Below are 15588 nucleotides of genomic sequence, written 5' to 3' on the forward strand. Positions count from 1 at the left end.
GTAGAGGGAGAGGGAGGAGGCTCCCTGCTGAGCAAGAAACCAGGTCTGGGATCATGACCTGAGCCAAAGGCAGTCGCTTAACCAACTGAGCCACCCAGGCACCCCGATGTATCACCTATTTTAAAGATTTTATTTATTTATTTGACAGAGAGAGACACAGCGAGAGAGGGAGCACAAGCAGGGGGAATGGGAGAGGGAGAAGCAGGCTTCCGGCAGAGCAGGGAGCCCGATGCGGGGCTCGATCCCAGGACCCCGGGATCATGACCTGAGCCAAAAGCAGACTCTTAACGACTGAGCCACCCAGGTGCCCCTGTATCACTTATTTTATTTTTATTATTATTATTTTTTAAAGATTTTATTTATTTATTCATGAAAGAGAGAGAGAGAGAGAGAGGCAGAGGGAGAAGCAGGTTCCCAAGGAGCAGGGAGCCTGATGCGGGACTCGATCCCAGGACCTTGGGATCATGACCTGAGCCGAAGGGAGACGCTTAACCATCTGAGCCACCCAGGCGCCCTGTATCACTTATTTTAAAAAACTACATGCTTCAGGTTCTTTGAAGACCATTTGTAAGAAGAACTCTTAAAAAATTGTGAGCCATGACAAACTTTTTGGCCTCTCATGACCAAAGTAAGATTTTTGTTCATTTGTACCCTAGAATCTGCCCCTTCTCACCTCAGCAATAAAACTAATACAGGTTCACTATGAAAGGTTTGCAAGAAATAAATTTTAGTTTTCCTGACACACTTCAGATCTTCCATTTTTTCTATATTTTCCCACTTAACAAAATAAATTTTATTCCCACCCACTAAAATTGTAATAGATTACATATTTATAATGTATATGTGTTCACTGTGTGCATAGCATTGGTGATCAACCCTTCTCCCATGTGAGGGTTTTCAATTATAGTGCCCTACCCACAGAGGAAGGCAAGCAATCTATCTCCCTCTCTACAGCTGTTCACAGAAGGCTACACAAACCTTAGCTGGGTCAATAAAAGTCCTTCCTAGGGCTTTGCTGTTAGAGCTAGCAAGGAACACCCTTTTGCCTCTGGGTTATAATACCAGGAAGATGCTGCATTACATCTTGTGATGTACTGTGAAGGCAATTATGCCAATACAGTGAGGAAAGCAAACCAGGAAGAGAGAGAGAAACAAGAAAAATACCCACCACCATTATCTGAACCATGAATCCAGCCATACTGATACTTCCTGGTGATGTGTGCCAACACACGCTCTTCTTAGTTTAAGCTAGTTTGACAATATTCCTGTCTCTTATGCCCAAGAGTCCTGGCCAATACAATTTATCAAGTTTTTCATGTCACTGAATATTGTTGAGAGCATGGTTTGAATTGCTGACACAGCATTCCATCACATGGATATACCGTAATTTATCTGTCATTACCTTATTAGTACTCATAGTATTAGTATTCTCCTACTATGGATAATTTGGAGTTGTTTCCAATTATTTATGATTAAACATGTAAGTTTCTTTTCTTTCTTTTTTAATAATGGGAAATCACTTTGTTGGTTATAATTTTTTTTTTAAGATTTTATTTATTTATTTGACAGAGAGAGACACAGCAAGAGAGGGAACACAAGCAGAGAAAGTGGGAGAGGGAGAAGCAGGCCCCCGGCAAAGCAGGGAGCCCAATGCGGGGCTCGATCCCCAGACCCTGGGATCATGACCTGAGCCAAAGGCAGACGCTTAACGACTGAGCCACCCAGGCGCCCCTAAGTTTCTTTTAAAAGCCTCAGCTGTAGAATCAACTTTCATCTTCATGAAGAATACATGCAGAATTCCAAATTCAAATATACAATGCCATACCTATCACAGGATCTACTAAATCATTTTTGGAATGAAGTGAATCTATCTTAAGTCCTTTCTAAAACGATTATTAGAAGTACTAAGCAACTTCATGCTAGAATGGCTGGACTGTGGAACTACAATACAGTTAACATAACAATAGCCTTATTAACTTAATGAATGGTAGTATAGTTATTACTTAGTATTATTAGACCAGCAAATAATCAAGACATTTACCAGTACCATCTCCTACCTCTCCATTTACTGCTACATAAACTCCTATACCTACAAAATGCCTGCTTCTGGGGCACCTGGGTGGCTCAGTCAGCTGGGCAGCCGACTCTTCATCTCAGCTCAGGTCTGGGTCTCAGAGTTGTGAGTTCAAGCCCCACGTGAGGCTCCATAACATGGAGCCTACTTAAAAAAAAATTAAGAAAAGAAAAGAAAAGAAAATGCCTGCTTCTGCTTCTAATAAAAAAATAAAATAGGTCTTAGAAATAAGAGCTCAAGCAAATTAAATTTCTTTCACATTTGTTTCTTCTCTTTTAAACCAAGTTGGGTCTCTTTTTCTTCTAGATCTTGGGCACAAACCATTAATTATCTTCTTATATAAAAACACTATAGTTTAGAAACAGATTTTTACTTTTCCTGGTGGTATCCTAACTACCTACTTCCACTAGATTGGGGAAGTACAAAAAGTGATTTAGGGTATTAAAATTTATCGACAACCTACAAAAGATATACTGAATATATCTGTGGTCAGAAATACTCATGGCTTGGGCGCCTGGGTGGCTCAGTTGGTTAAGCGACTGCCTTCGGCTCAGGTCATGATCCTGGAGTCCCCAGGATCGAGTCCCGCATCGGGCTCCCTGCCCAGCAGGGAGTCTGCTTCTCCCTCTGACCCTCTTCCCTCTCATGCTCTCTATCTCTCATTCTCTCTCTCTCAAATAAATAAAATCTAAAAAAAAAAAAAAAAAAAAAAAGAAATACTCATGGCTTTAGTTAATATTTTGACTAAAACGAAATTGCAAATTTTCCAGGAAACAATACGTTTTTTTAATAAAAAAAATTTCCCTAGAACAGCAAGTCAATTCTTTTTTTGACTCTTCAAATCCCAAGAAACAAGTCCCAGGCAAATAACTATAAAAAAACCCCAACTTTTCTTTTGACAACATGTAAGCAACCAGCTCTCTTAATCCTTTTCTTTAAGATTTTATTTACTTGATAGTAAATAAGATTTTTTTTACTTGATATCTGATTGGGAATCGGAATGGTGACTACATAGGACAGCTATGGGGGGGTAGGGAGGACTTTTTAACAAAATGCTGGGGGGAAGATTTCATTTAATTATGTGGTAGTGTAAAATCTTACCTTTTCTGGTTAAGAAAAAAAAGTCAAAACGACCATATATTCAACTTTATTGTATTTATATCATATATGTAGTGTAGGCTCTTCGAAGGCTGGAAAAACCTAGCCAAGTTAAACAATGCATGTTTAATTAAAGTTCTTGTAAAAATTGAGTATTTTATGGGACAACAAAATTCTGCTATTCTTACATTATATTCTCAGTGATGATCTTCAAGTGTATCACAGTGCTAATAAGTCATGTACTCAATAAATTACTGCTTAGGAAAGATAAGCAGAAACATTTAAAAACAAAAATCAAAAATATGTAATTTTTAAAAGAGACACTTCCACAGTTATGAAAATACCTGTTAATATAAATAAACATGTGATAAATAAAAATGCACATGATATCGCAATACATTCTTAATGAACTGCCTACAACTGGTTTGATCTGCACAAACTAAATGTAAAGCAGAAATCATTACTACTAGCAGAACTCTACATTCAACTTTAAGAATTATCAAAACCTCTACTATGATTTTCAGGTAAGAGCAGGCATTTCCCTCTACCTTTTGCAAATGTGCCTTCATTTAAGATAGAAAGGTTAATTGTAAATCACTATACAAAGAAGTTTACACGAATTCAAGACAATATATTAATGTCTCGGGAATATCTAGCACTTAAAATATAAGATGAGCCAGATATCCCTAAACATCTACCTCATAAGACGATAATGCAGCATCACTATAATATACAAGAAACACGCACAAAAACGCCCCCAAAATAAAAAACAAAGTTGACGCTAATTCCTGGCCCGGGTAATTTTTCTTAGTACGCACAGTTATTGTTTCTGAATAGCAACCTGAAATCGTAGTGAATTTTTTTTGAAAACCTGTAAATCCGTTTAAGTTAAACCTTGAATCTTTATATATTACCGTTCAGCTACATAAATTCGTTCATTTTTATATTGTTGATATTTTTTTAAAAGATTTTATTTATTTTGAGAGAGAGAGAATGGTAGAGAGAGAGCATGAGAGGCGGGAGGGTCAGAGGGAGAAGCAGGCTCCCCGCCGAGCAGGGAGCCCGATGCGGGACTCGATCCCAGGACCCTGGGATCATGACCTGAGCCGAAGGCAGACGCTTAACCAACTGAGCCACCCAGGCGCCCCTATATTGTTGATATTTTTAACTTTGAATACTGGGAAATCTCTAAGTCAAAAAAGAAACCCACTGGGTCAATCCCCTTATCCTCACCCCCCCACACCAAAACAAACACAAAAGCAAAACCTCCTCCCCAGCTTTTCTCGAAACAAGTAGTTTTACTACTTTTTTTTTTTTAACAGCTATCCTTGCCCTGAATGCTCTGCTGCACCTTTATCTTAAACCAAAACGGACCCTGGACAAGACTTATTATTATTAAGCTCTGTTTCCAGGAGACCAACAAGCGACGTTTCGCGGTCAGGCCTGGGAGCAGTAAGGCCCCCCAGTTTTCAGACCCTTCTCTCAGCATTTCGCACTCGCTCAGTTCCAGGGTGAAGAAGAGGGGCCCGGAAAACTGGGCCCGAAAGGGCAGAGTCAGGGCCTAGACCGCTGCACGATCCCCGAGGCGGCTCGCGCGATGGTGAGGAGGTAGGAGGCACCGAAAACCGGACGCCGGAGGCCAGCGGTGTCTATGTAAACGGAGGAGGCGCTCAGACTTGGAGCAAAGCTCGCGACCCCCTTCGCTGCCTCCTTTACCCTCCCCTCCCCCATGCTGGAGAAGCAGGGCCCCGGCCCGGTGCGGGAAGGGGGAGGAGGTAAACCCGTCCTGTCACTGCACCGGGAGAGACTGGAAGAAGCACATGTTCTACGGGGAGAGACCGCGGCCGCCCCTACCCCAGCCCCTAAAGCCAGACACCACCCTTAACCCCAGAGTTCCGTCCCCTCCGTCTCACCAGGTCGTAGTCCTCCTCATCATCGCACATGAAATCATCCTCCATGTCAGACATCTTGGCCGGGAGGGGGGGAGAGGGAGGAGAAATTGGAGACAACCTCCTCCCACAATCCTCCACGGCTCAGAGGCGTCACTCCCAGCTTCTCCTCGCCTTCCCGTCGCTCTTAGAGGAGCTGAATGTTTCCTACCGGAACCAATGAGCTCGGTATCGAGAGGATTCGCTACGACGCCAAAAGGGAGTGCACTGCCACCTCTTCCTGCGAGACGGTTGGTGGCTTAGCAACTAAACCTAGCAACTGGGGAATCGTCTAGTGCGGAGGATCTCTGCTGAAGGGCCTTGGAAACCTTGCGCTCACACTGAGCAGTTTCCAGCCTCCTGGGCAAGGGAACAGTCTCTTCCCTTGCCTGGGACTCTGGAACCATTTCATTCTGGTGAAAGTAAGAGGCACCGTAGAATCAGAAGCCTTTCGCGGAGAAAAGGCTGACATGTCCGTCCTATTTGACAGGTAGTGGTATTTCTGCCTTGATTATCTCTGTGCATTTTGCCCACACATTGTGGTGGGTGTTCCTGTGATGTTTGGAGACCTTTTAAGCAGCACGGTTTACACATAATGTTTGTTATATTTGTAGTCGGCAAAACGATGCTGTGGCTATCCCAAACCAGTTAAGCATCAATCAATTGAGGCGCCTAAAATCTTATTCAGTTTTTCAACCAATTATAAACTGACCTTTACTGCCCTTAAGCAAAATTAAGATAACAGATAACGACTGGTTTTTAAAATATGCATTATTGTTGCACAAAATCATTAGCAGAATTCAAAATGAAATGAAATACAGGGGGGAACTGCGTTTTAAACAGCATTTCCATATACACTTAGTTCTGTCCACTTGAATCAAATTTTATATAATTATAGCACAGATATAATTTCGGATTATTTTTGCACCTACTTAAGTAACAGCATAGGACAATATATGCAATATGTTCTTGACAATGATTATTTTAATGGTTGCATAATAATCCCTCCATTGAATGTACCAATGCACCATGATTTACCTAAGCATGCCATTAATATTATACATTTAGAATATTGCAAAAACAGTACTATTTTAAACAATTTTGCAGCGAGTATCTTTGCCACTTTATTTTTTCTTAGGAAAAAAACCCAAGAGGAGGAATTACAGGCTGGACTTTTTAGTAATCAATTGAATTGCTTACTAAAGACCTTACTTAGAAAGACCAATCTTTTTGGTCATAGTTCTTAAAAGTTATATTTATAACAACAACACTGCCTACCTATAAACAAGGCTTTTTCCTAATAGTCTTTTCCTGCCAACTTTTTATCATGAGAATTTCAAACATACAGAAAAATTGAAATAGTCCAGTGAACACTATCAGCTTCGTGTTTGTGTGTGTATTCCCTCAATCAATTGAAAGTAAAATGCAGATACTGTGATACATCACTCTTAGATGCAGCTATGTATATTTCTTAAGAACAAGGACATTTTCTTATGTTTTCAGATCATTATTACATCAAGAAGATTAAAAATTCCCTAATATCCTCTAATATGAAGCTCATATTTAAAATTCCCCTATAAGGCATAGGATTTTAGAATTGGAAGAGCCTTTAATGATATCATTTTAGGGTCCAAGGCTTTCCAAGCATGGCAGTTCATTAGATTATAAACTTCCCAAATCCCACACCAGAGATTCTGACTTAATAGGTCTGGGGTAGAGCTCAGGAATCTATACTTGCAAACCTTAAAACAAACCAAAATCTCCCTATAACTGGGGTGACTATACATCCCAGTTTGCCTGGCACAGCCCTGATTTAGTACTGTTGTCCCAGAATAATAATTATCAGCATTAATTACTCTCAGAAGTTTGGACAATAAATCACATGGTTACTCTGCCTGAAATCCATAGTTCTTCAAAAGACAAAATAGGATTCCAAGGTGGTTAAGAGGTTTATTTGCTCAAAGTAACCAGAACTACATAGTTTTGCATTCTAATCAGTATAGCAATTTTGCAATTACCTATTAACCATGTGGATAGTGATCACATGAATAAACCTGCATGTTGATTTATATTGAATTTATTGATATAATTTTCTGCTTTTTAGTGTAATTCTTTACTCCTAAAAAGGGGAAAGAATTCAAGTAAGTTAGTGACTAGGAGCCCTAGAAAAACTGCAGCTGAATGTTGAGCATAATATTCTTAATCATTCCCAAATTTAATCAACCCAGTCTGGCAATTTGCTAAGACAGGCAAAGAGATCTTCACAGTGTTTAGCACACTGCTTGGGTACACAAGTGCTAATACATGTTTGTTGAATGAATAAACATGTTAATTTTTCTGTGCAAAGAATGCCCTTATAGCTATCACTATGCATCAAAATCTTTTCTGTCCTTAAAAATCCATTTAAATGTCACCTTACTCACATGACCTATCCTGAATACTTTGTGCAATTATGATATTCTCTTTTTCTTGACATCAGTTTTATTCAATGGTAAATAATAATTTTTTTTTATTCTAACAGGGAGCATTGATGTGATGTGGTATCCTTGTAGAAAGTGGATCCCATGTTTTAAAAAAATATGTAGAAAGCTTTATTGAGGTAAATTAAGCTGCACATCCTTAAAGTGTACAATTTGATGAATTTTGATATATCTATACACCTGTGAAACCATTACCACAACCAAGGTAATGAACATATTTATCACTACAGAAGCTTCCTCATTACCTCTTGGTAATCCTTCTTTTTCAGCCCCCTTCACTTTTCCCAGGTAACCACTAATCTACTTTTTGTCATATAGATTATTTTTTGTTTTCTGGAATTTCATATAAATGAATCATACAGTATGTACTCTCTTTTGCCTGGCTTCTTTCACTCAGTATAACTACTTTGAGATTTATCAATGTTGTTTCAATTGGTTTCAATTGATTGTTTCTTTTTATTGCTGAGTGTTCCCATTGTATGGATATCTCACAAGATATCTATTCACCTGTTGATGGATATTTGAGTTTTTTCAGTATTTGTCTAATACAAACAGAGCAGCTAGGAACATATGTGTACAAGTTTTTGTGTGGACATATGTTTCATTTCTCTTGAGTAATGTGGTGGACAGAGGTGGTCTCCTTATTAACCATGCTCTTGGATAATCCTTTCCCCCTTGAATGTGGGTGGGATCTGTGACTTGCTCCTTTTTTTGTTTCAGCTTTAGTGAGATGTAATTAACAAATAGATGTGACTTGCTTCCAACCAATAAGATACAGCAAAGGTGATATATGTGATTATGTGAACATAATTACCTTGCACAAGATTATATTACATTTATACTACATTTTACTGGGAGAGACACTATCTCCCTTGCTGTTTTGAGAAAGCGAGTGGCCATGTTATGAAGGATCATGTGGCAATGAGCTGAGGGTCACATCTGGCCAATAGCCAGCAAGAAACTGGCCTTCACTCTGACAACCCACGAAGAACTGAATACTGCTAACAGTCAGGTGATCTTAGGAATGAATCCTTCCCCAGTTGAACCTCAGATAAGACTTTGTGAGACCCTAAAACAGAGGATCCAGCTATACCCTGACTCCTGAATCATAGAAACTGAGGTAATCAATGTGTATTGTTTTATACTGCTATGTTTGTGGTAATATTGTTATGTAGTAATACAATTGAATATGGATAAATACCTAGCAATAGAATGGTTGGTAGGTGTATGCTTAACTTTTAAAGACACTTTCAAATTGTTTCTTTAAGTGGTTTTGCCATTTTGCATATCTTTCAGTAGTGTATAAGAGTTCTAGTTGCTCAACTCACAGTGTCAACACACAGTGTGTGGTGTTGTTTCAATTGTAACCACTCTAGCAGGAGTATAGTGGTATATCATTGTGTTTTCAATTTGCATTTCCTTAATGACTAATTTTGAACATCTTTTCATGTGCTTGCTTGTCATCCATGTATCTTTTTTGGTGAAGTATCTTTTCAATTCTTGTGCCCATTTTTAAATTGGGTTATTTGTCTTATTACCACTGAGTTGTAAGATTTTTGTGCTTTTTATGTTGTATTTAAGGAATATTTGCCAAAACCAAGGACACTAAGATTTTTTTATGTTTTCATCTAGAAGTTTTATATAGTTTTAACTCTTACATTTAAGAGTTTAATTTCAAGTTTAATTTTTGTATATAGCATGAGGTAAATGTGGAGGTTTATTCTTTTCTGCATATGGATATCAAATTGTCCTAGCTTTGTCTGTTGAAAAGATGATCCATTCTGTGTTGAATTGTCTTGGCACCTTTGTCAAAAATAATTGACCTATAATTCCCAACATAATTTGACCCTTTAAAGGTCTATTTTTGATAGCTTTGTTACTGTGTATTATGATTATTTTATTCTTTATTAAGCTGAAAGCTCCTTGAGGACACAACTATCTTACTTACCCCTGAATCCCCTGAAACTAAGCATGTGCTTTGCCTATAGAAAATGCTCAATAAAAATGTGTTGTGTTTCAGTAAACTCTAGAATTCATGATCCCTTACTTCTCTGGATTGAGACATACAGTTACCCCAAATAGGCTTATGATTTGACATCCCTTCAGATTGATCATCTTAAATTTTTTAAAACTACATTTATTTAGAGAGGCTGAACACCATATGTTAGAAAGCAAGAAAGGAGGACTCCTTTTATTAGTTAAAATCTGGACAGGAAACTCATGGTGTATTCAGGGGGGTTAATTAAAAATTTAATGAAGGGACTGGCATGCCTGGCTGGCTCAGTTGGTAGAGGATGAGACTCTTTAATTCTCAGGGTTGTGAGTTCAAGCCTCACATTAGGCATAATGTTTACTTAAAATACATCAACTGGATTTAGTAAAAGTTAAGATGGACTTCCCAACAGCAGCCGTGGTTGTAGAGAAACAAGAAATGCAGCTACTGCCACAACTGTAGCGAAGGTGTGGTGTGGGGATGGGGTGGGGGGGGTTGGTGATAAATACCTCAACTTTGGCTGTAGCCTAAATTATATACTTTACTCAGGGAAGGAATTTTCTCTCCTTCAAAGGCAAATTGATGACTATCTGTTGTTGGAGCATATCCCTTGATCTTACCAACCAACCTAAGTGGCCTATCAAAATGTTATTTCCACCAACATTTAATACCCACTCCTTCTTGAGAGGAGTTCTGATAAATATGGTTTGCATGATCTCATTACATTCCCACTTTATAGACTAATGGCCTCATCTAGTTACTGCTCCTTTTAATCTGCCTCAGTCTCTTCAGATTAAATAAAATGATGTATGTAAATGCATGGTGCTTACAAAATACTTAATAAACATATCATCTTTAACTCAATCAGCTACTCATATTAACCCTTCAGAATGGTCTATACTGCAGTTACATCTTTTATCTCTAAAATTGCCATAGGAGGAATGTGCAAAAAAAAAAAATGATTAGGTATGCTGGGAGTTTTCATTCCTTATACTGACATTGACCTTGTAAAAATGTCTCTTGTAAAAATGCAATTACGCACTTTTAGCAGTATTATTGTTTTTGGCATTTTGGTATCTCTAATGCTCATTTGTTTTTATTCCCATCCAAAATGGTGACCGTACATCCCTAGGTTTATGAAATGAAACACCTACTTTTCAGAATGATGTATGGTGTGGAGGCAAAGCAGGGAACAGACACAATTATATTGTAATTCCAAATTTGTCTTTGTTTCCTTTACTGAAATCTGTAAATTCTTTATGTTCTGCATTAGTCCTCCCATGATTCCCCTGTGAACTAAAGGAGCACTGAGTGCTCAATTGACAATTCAAGTTTTACTACTAATTAACGGTGTGACCTTAGGAAGTCACTTCATCTTTCATTTGTTCATTCAGTTCATCTTACCTATTAAGAATCTGCCAGATGCTGCCTAGATACACAGTTCCTACCCTCAACTTGCTTACTTTGTAGTGGTAGTGATTGTGGAGATGGTGAGACAGACAATATGAAAGAAAAGAAATGTGCAGAACTTATGAGAACTGTGAAGGAAAGACAACAAATATACTAGAATGATGTGCTTTTTTTTGTAATCCCAAATGGGATTTCTCTAGGTAGCTGTAAAATGAAGGGATTGAACTGGATGCGAAGAGTTCTTGCAGTTTGAAAGACATGTATTTTCTTCTTTTCACTATTGTGTTCTGGGAAGGCCCACTGATGCCTCCATTCTGGAAATAAGCAAATATGTTTAAATCATATGCATCAATTTTATACTGCCTTAAAGCAATAACTAAACAATTTAGGGTTATTGGGGGTGTAGCTCCTCGTCACGAAAGAAAACAAGAAACACCCTAACTAAAAAAAAAAAAAAAAAGAAAGGAAAAAAGCAACCTGAGGCGCCAGGTTATGATTGTTCTCAGACTTATGCCCCAGGGCGCAGAAAATAAACTTCTTTAGCTGCTTCGCTCGCGCTCAGCGCAGGGGCCCCAGCGAGTCCCAGGTCCCAGTGCTTCGCGCTCAGAGCAGCACGGTGGCTGTACCTGACAGCTGCTGGGAGGGCACCAGGCCCTGGAGCTCAGGGAGGAGGAGCCATAGGCGGGGCCGACTGGAAGCAGCCACCTCAGCAAAGCGGCAGGATATCCGCAGGGTGAGGGCCGCCACCGCCCGGAAGAAAAGGCTCCTGCGGCAGATGTCTCGTGATTACCTTGGGAACTCTGTTTCGCCGGTTGAAACTGCGGAGGAAAGAAGGATCTAGCGAAATATGGCTACGGAGGGCCCTGCAATGCGTCGAGTCCAAGTGGCAGAACATCCCAGGTGGGGGAGAGAAGATGCCGCGCTTTGGGATCGCCTGGGTAGGCTAGGTGCAGAGTGTCCTGGATTTCTGGCTCTTCGCTGGTTGTTTCTTTTGTTCCCGGGAGTGGACAGAATCCTTGGGATTTTATAAGGCCGAATGACTGGGCTTGCGAGAAAGACCACGCCACAAACACTTTACACCTTGATTCCCACCAAGGGTTGAGTATTTTTCTTTATCCGTGAAGATCCTTCTTTTCCCTTTGGTGGTTAAGGTGGTACACTGTTTCTGCTGGGCTTTAGCAGAAGTGCCCAAATTAACTTTGAACTCCTTTTTTCTTCGTCTTGCCTGCCGGCTGATAGTGCTTTTTAAAGTCCCCTTTCTAAAATACTCACTGAAAACGAACACGCGAAAACCCAAACAAAACCCCCTTGGTCTCTGCAACCCTTTAAACAAACCATAAAATCTATGCATTGTCACTTAGGGAATTAATCTGCTGCCAGTACCTAGCTATAGAATAACTTTAGTGATACCTAGTGGAGGATCTTTTCATCTGAGGGTATCTTGCAGATACTTTGTAGAAATACTTAGTTCTGACATAGGAGGGAAATCTCATAGAATGAAGTCTCTAACCTGCTACATTTTAGCGGGGCAGCTTTTCTAAGGTTGATTTCTCTTCCCCTTTGTTGTTTCTTTTTCTTTTTCTTTTTCTTTTTTTTTTAAAGATTTTACTTATTTATTTGACAGAGAGACACAGCGAGAGAGGGAACACAAGCAGGGGGAGTGGGAGAGGGAGAGGCAGGCTTCCCGCCGAGCAGGCAGCCCGATGTGGGGCTCCATCCCAGGACCCTGGGACTTATGACCCCGTCCGAAGGCAGACGCCTAACGGCTGAGCCACCCAGGCGCCCCCCACTACCTTTGCTGTTTCTAATTTTTACTTTTTCCCTGTTAATTTTTTTCTCTAACATTAAGTCTTTAAGCTCTCCCTACTTCCTGGTTTTTCATAGTCATGTGACAGTTGATAATATTATAACTTACTAAAACTTGCAAATGCTTTTTTCACCGTTAAGAAATCAAACAATGGGTCTTTAGTTACCTGGAAGAAACATGATTTTTGGATATGGAGACAAGCAGGGTTTAGACTACTTGTGTATGTCTCTGGATATCAGTATACTCTCTGGAGGTCCTTGGGAGGTACTGTTGCCCTTACATACTTGAATGAATTAGGACACATCGTGAAAGACATGTTTCAAATAAAATTCATGAGGAATTCGTTATGTGAAAATAATCTGGCCACTTGGAGTTTAGTTTTTTTACATAAAACATATCCATGTATAAATTTCTTCTGTGTTTCTATTTGTTATGATTTAATTATAATGCTTAATATTTCTATAATTACTGTGTGGGGGAAGGGGAATAGTAACAGGTACTAAAAGTGAAGAATTGTTTACTAGGTTTCCTTAGAGTTGTTTCTCGCCTTTTATGAATTTCCCAGTATTCATTCATGCAACAGGTATTTATTGTTATTATTTATCATTCTGTGCTAGCCGCAGAAGAGATCTTAATAGTAGTCAGATAATTGTGTTCTGCCATTTTCTTCTTCTTTTTTTTTTTTTAAAGGTTTTATTTATTTATTTGTCAGAGAGAGAGAAAGAGCACAAGCAGGGGGAGTGGCAGGCAGAGGGAGAGGGAGAAGCAGGCTCCCCACTGAGCAGGGAGCCCGATGTGGGACTCCATCCCAGGACTCTGGAATCGTGACCTGAGCCAAAGGAAGGTTCTTAACTGACTAAGCCGCCCAGGCGCCCTGCCATTTTCTTGTTTTTCACTTGTACATGAAATACAGTAATAAGTTTCAAGCAATGTTTTAGCCACTTACTCATTTTAGCAGGGATGAGTTCAGTTAAATCTAAATAGTATATCTGTAAGCCCACCTAATTGGTCATATGTTGCAATATGTTGAAGGGAAAAATAATGCATAAGGGCCCCACGGCCAGACTGTCTTCTTTGGAATTCCTACTGTTTCTTTAGAATGCCTCTTCGACTTCACAGGGCACATGATCATCTGAGTAAAGGCAGTAGTCAATTGCATTAAACATTTCAGCAAAATTAATTTCTTTTTCCTTCTTTTTATATAAATGTCAAATAGAAATAGGAGCTCTATTTTTTTTTTCTGCATTTCAATCTCCCTATACCGTTAAGACTACTTCAAATTCCACTGTTCTAGCTTTCTTTGCATTCTTAGGAGTGGTGTGTCTTCTCTTTGGAATGAACTTTTAAATTGTTGGATTATTGGTTTTTTGGTAACAGCTTTATTGATATATAATTCACATACCATACAGTTCACCTGTTTAAAGTTTACAATTAATTGGTTTTTTTAGTATATTCACAGGATTGTACAGCCATTGCCATAGTCAAAGTCAGAACATTTTCATCATCCCCCAAAGAACTCTGTATCCTTTAAACTATCACCACCACTCCCACCCCACCCTCCCGTACCCCGCCCTAAGCAACCACTAATGTACTTTCTGTCTCTATAGATTTCCTTATTCTGGACATTTCAAATAAGTGGTATCATATGTGTTTTTTTGTGACTGGCTTCTTTCACTTAATGTAATGTTTTCAAGGTTCTATGTTGTAACAAGTTAGCAGTATGTCGTTCCTTTTTATGCTTGAATAGTATTCCATTGTATGATATGCTGCATTTTGTTTATCTGTTCACTGGTTGATGGACATTTGGGTTTCCACCTTTTGGCTCTATGAATAATGATGCTGCATGAATTGCATTCTTAATATGAAAGATTTGGATTACTTAAAAATATATTCATTAGAGCTTGAGAATTCCACAGTTCCGTTCCTCACTATAGTCTCTGATTGCTATCTTATGCTGCCAATTCTTACTCCCTTCTTAGAAGTTATCTATTTGGTTCACATTCTTGTACTATTATTTTTATCTTTATAATATCACTGTATCTTTATATCATTATTACCATTTTTTATAAAAATGGTGTTATAGTCATAAAAGTGAAATCATATTTATTTTTCTGTTAATTACTTTTTTTTTGCTCAACAGTATTTCTCAGAGATCCTGGCATATCAGTCCATATAGATTTATATCATTGTTTTTTAGGGCTGAGAGTATTTCATAGTATGAATACCATTGTTTATTTAACCACTCAACTACACTGTACATTTAAGTTTCTAAATTTTTCACTCTCATAAACAGTGCTTCAGTAAACATCTTTGTACATGTATCTTTGAGCATTTTTGATGATATTTCTTTAAGCTCATTGATGGAAGTGGAATCAGGGTCAAAATTAATCAATATTTAAAATTTTGATAGTTCCTGCCAAATGGCTCTGCAAAAAAAAAAAAAAGATGTATTAGATTGTCTATTTCTTGCTGGTTTTTAGGAACTCTTTATGTATGTATGTATTTTTTGTATGAATGGATGTAGTTTTGGATATAAACCATTTGTTGTTTTGTATATATTATATATTGTTCCCAGTCTAACACTTTCCTTTTAACTTGATGATGTCTTTTGTTGTGTAGACATTTTGTACTTTATTCATTATAGCACAGTGTTGAATGATATCATCCTTGTCCTTATTCTGATTTCAGTGGGGAAGCTTCTAGTATTTTCTCATCATTTAAGATGTTTACTATTTCTGATAAATAGCCTTTATTAAATTTAGGACATTTCTTTTCTAGCATGTCCATGACTTTTTTTT

General features: G+C 38.5%; 2 protein-coding genes across 5 annotated transcripts in view; one reads left to right on the plus strand and one right to left on the minus strand.

The window, feature by feature from the left end:
* COPS2 (COP9 signalosome subunit 2) overlaps nt 1–5191 on the minus strand; it is a 29887-nt gene extending 24696 nt beyond the window's left edge. For 2 of the 3 annotated variants that reach the window (XM_028100355.2, XM_028100354.2), the window contains exon 1: nt 5086–5191. In XM_028100355.2, coding sequence (XP_027956156.1) covers nt 5086–5139 — 54 coding nt within the window. In that variant the 5' untranslated portion in view covers nt 5140–5191. The remainder of the gene's footprint in view (nt 1–5085) is intronic. The other variant, XM_028100356.2, reaches the window with a different exon arrangement.
* Nucleotides 5192–11725: 6534 nt separating this feature from the next.
* Nucleotides 11726–15588, plus strand: part of GALK2 (galactokinase 2) — a 126442-nt gene continuing 122579 nt past the window's right edge. Inside the window, exon 1 of one of the 2 annotated variants that reach the window (XM_028100163.2) lies at nt 11726–11883. In XM_028100163.2, coding sequence (XP_027955964.2) covers nt 11831–11883 — 53 coding nt within the window. In that variant the 5' untranslated portion in view covers nt 11726–11830. Of the gene's footprint in view, nt 11922–15588 lie in introns of both variants that reach the window. The other variant, XM_028100165.2, reaches the window with a different exon arrangement.

The sequence above is a fragment of the Eumetopias jubatus genome, unplaced genomic scaffold, assembly GCF_037043125.1.
Source record: "Eumetopias jubatus isolate StellerSeaLion01/CBP00866 unplaced genomic scaffold, mEumJub1_p1.0 scaffold_7, whole genome shotgun sequence".
NCBI classification, from domain to species: Eukaryota; Metazoa; Chordata; class Mammalia; order Carnivora; family Otariidae; genus Eumetopias; species Eumetopias jubatus.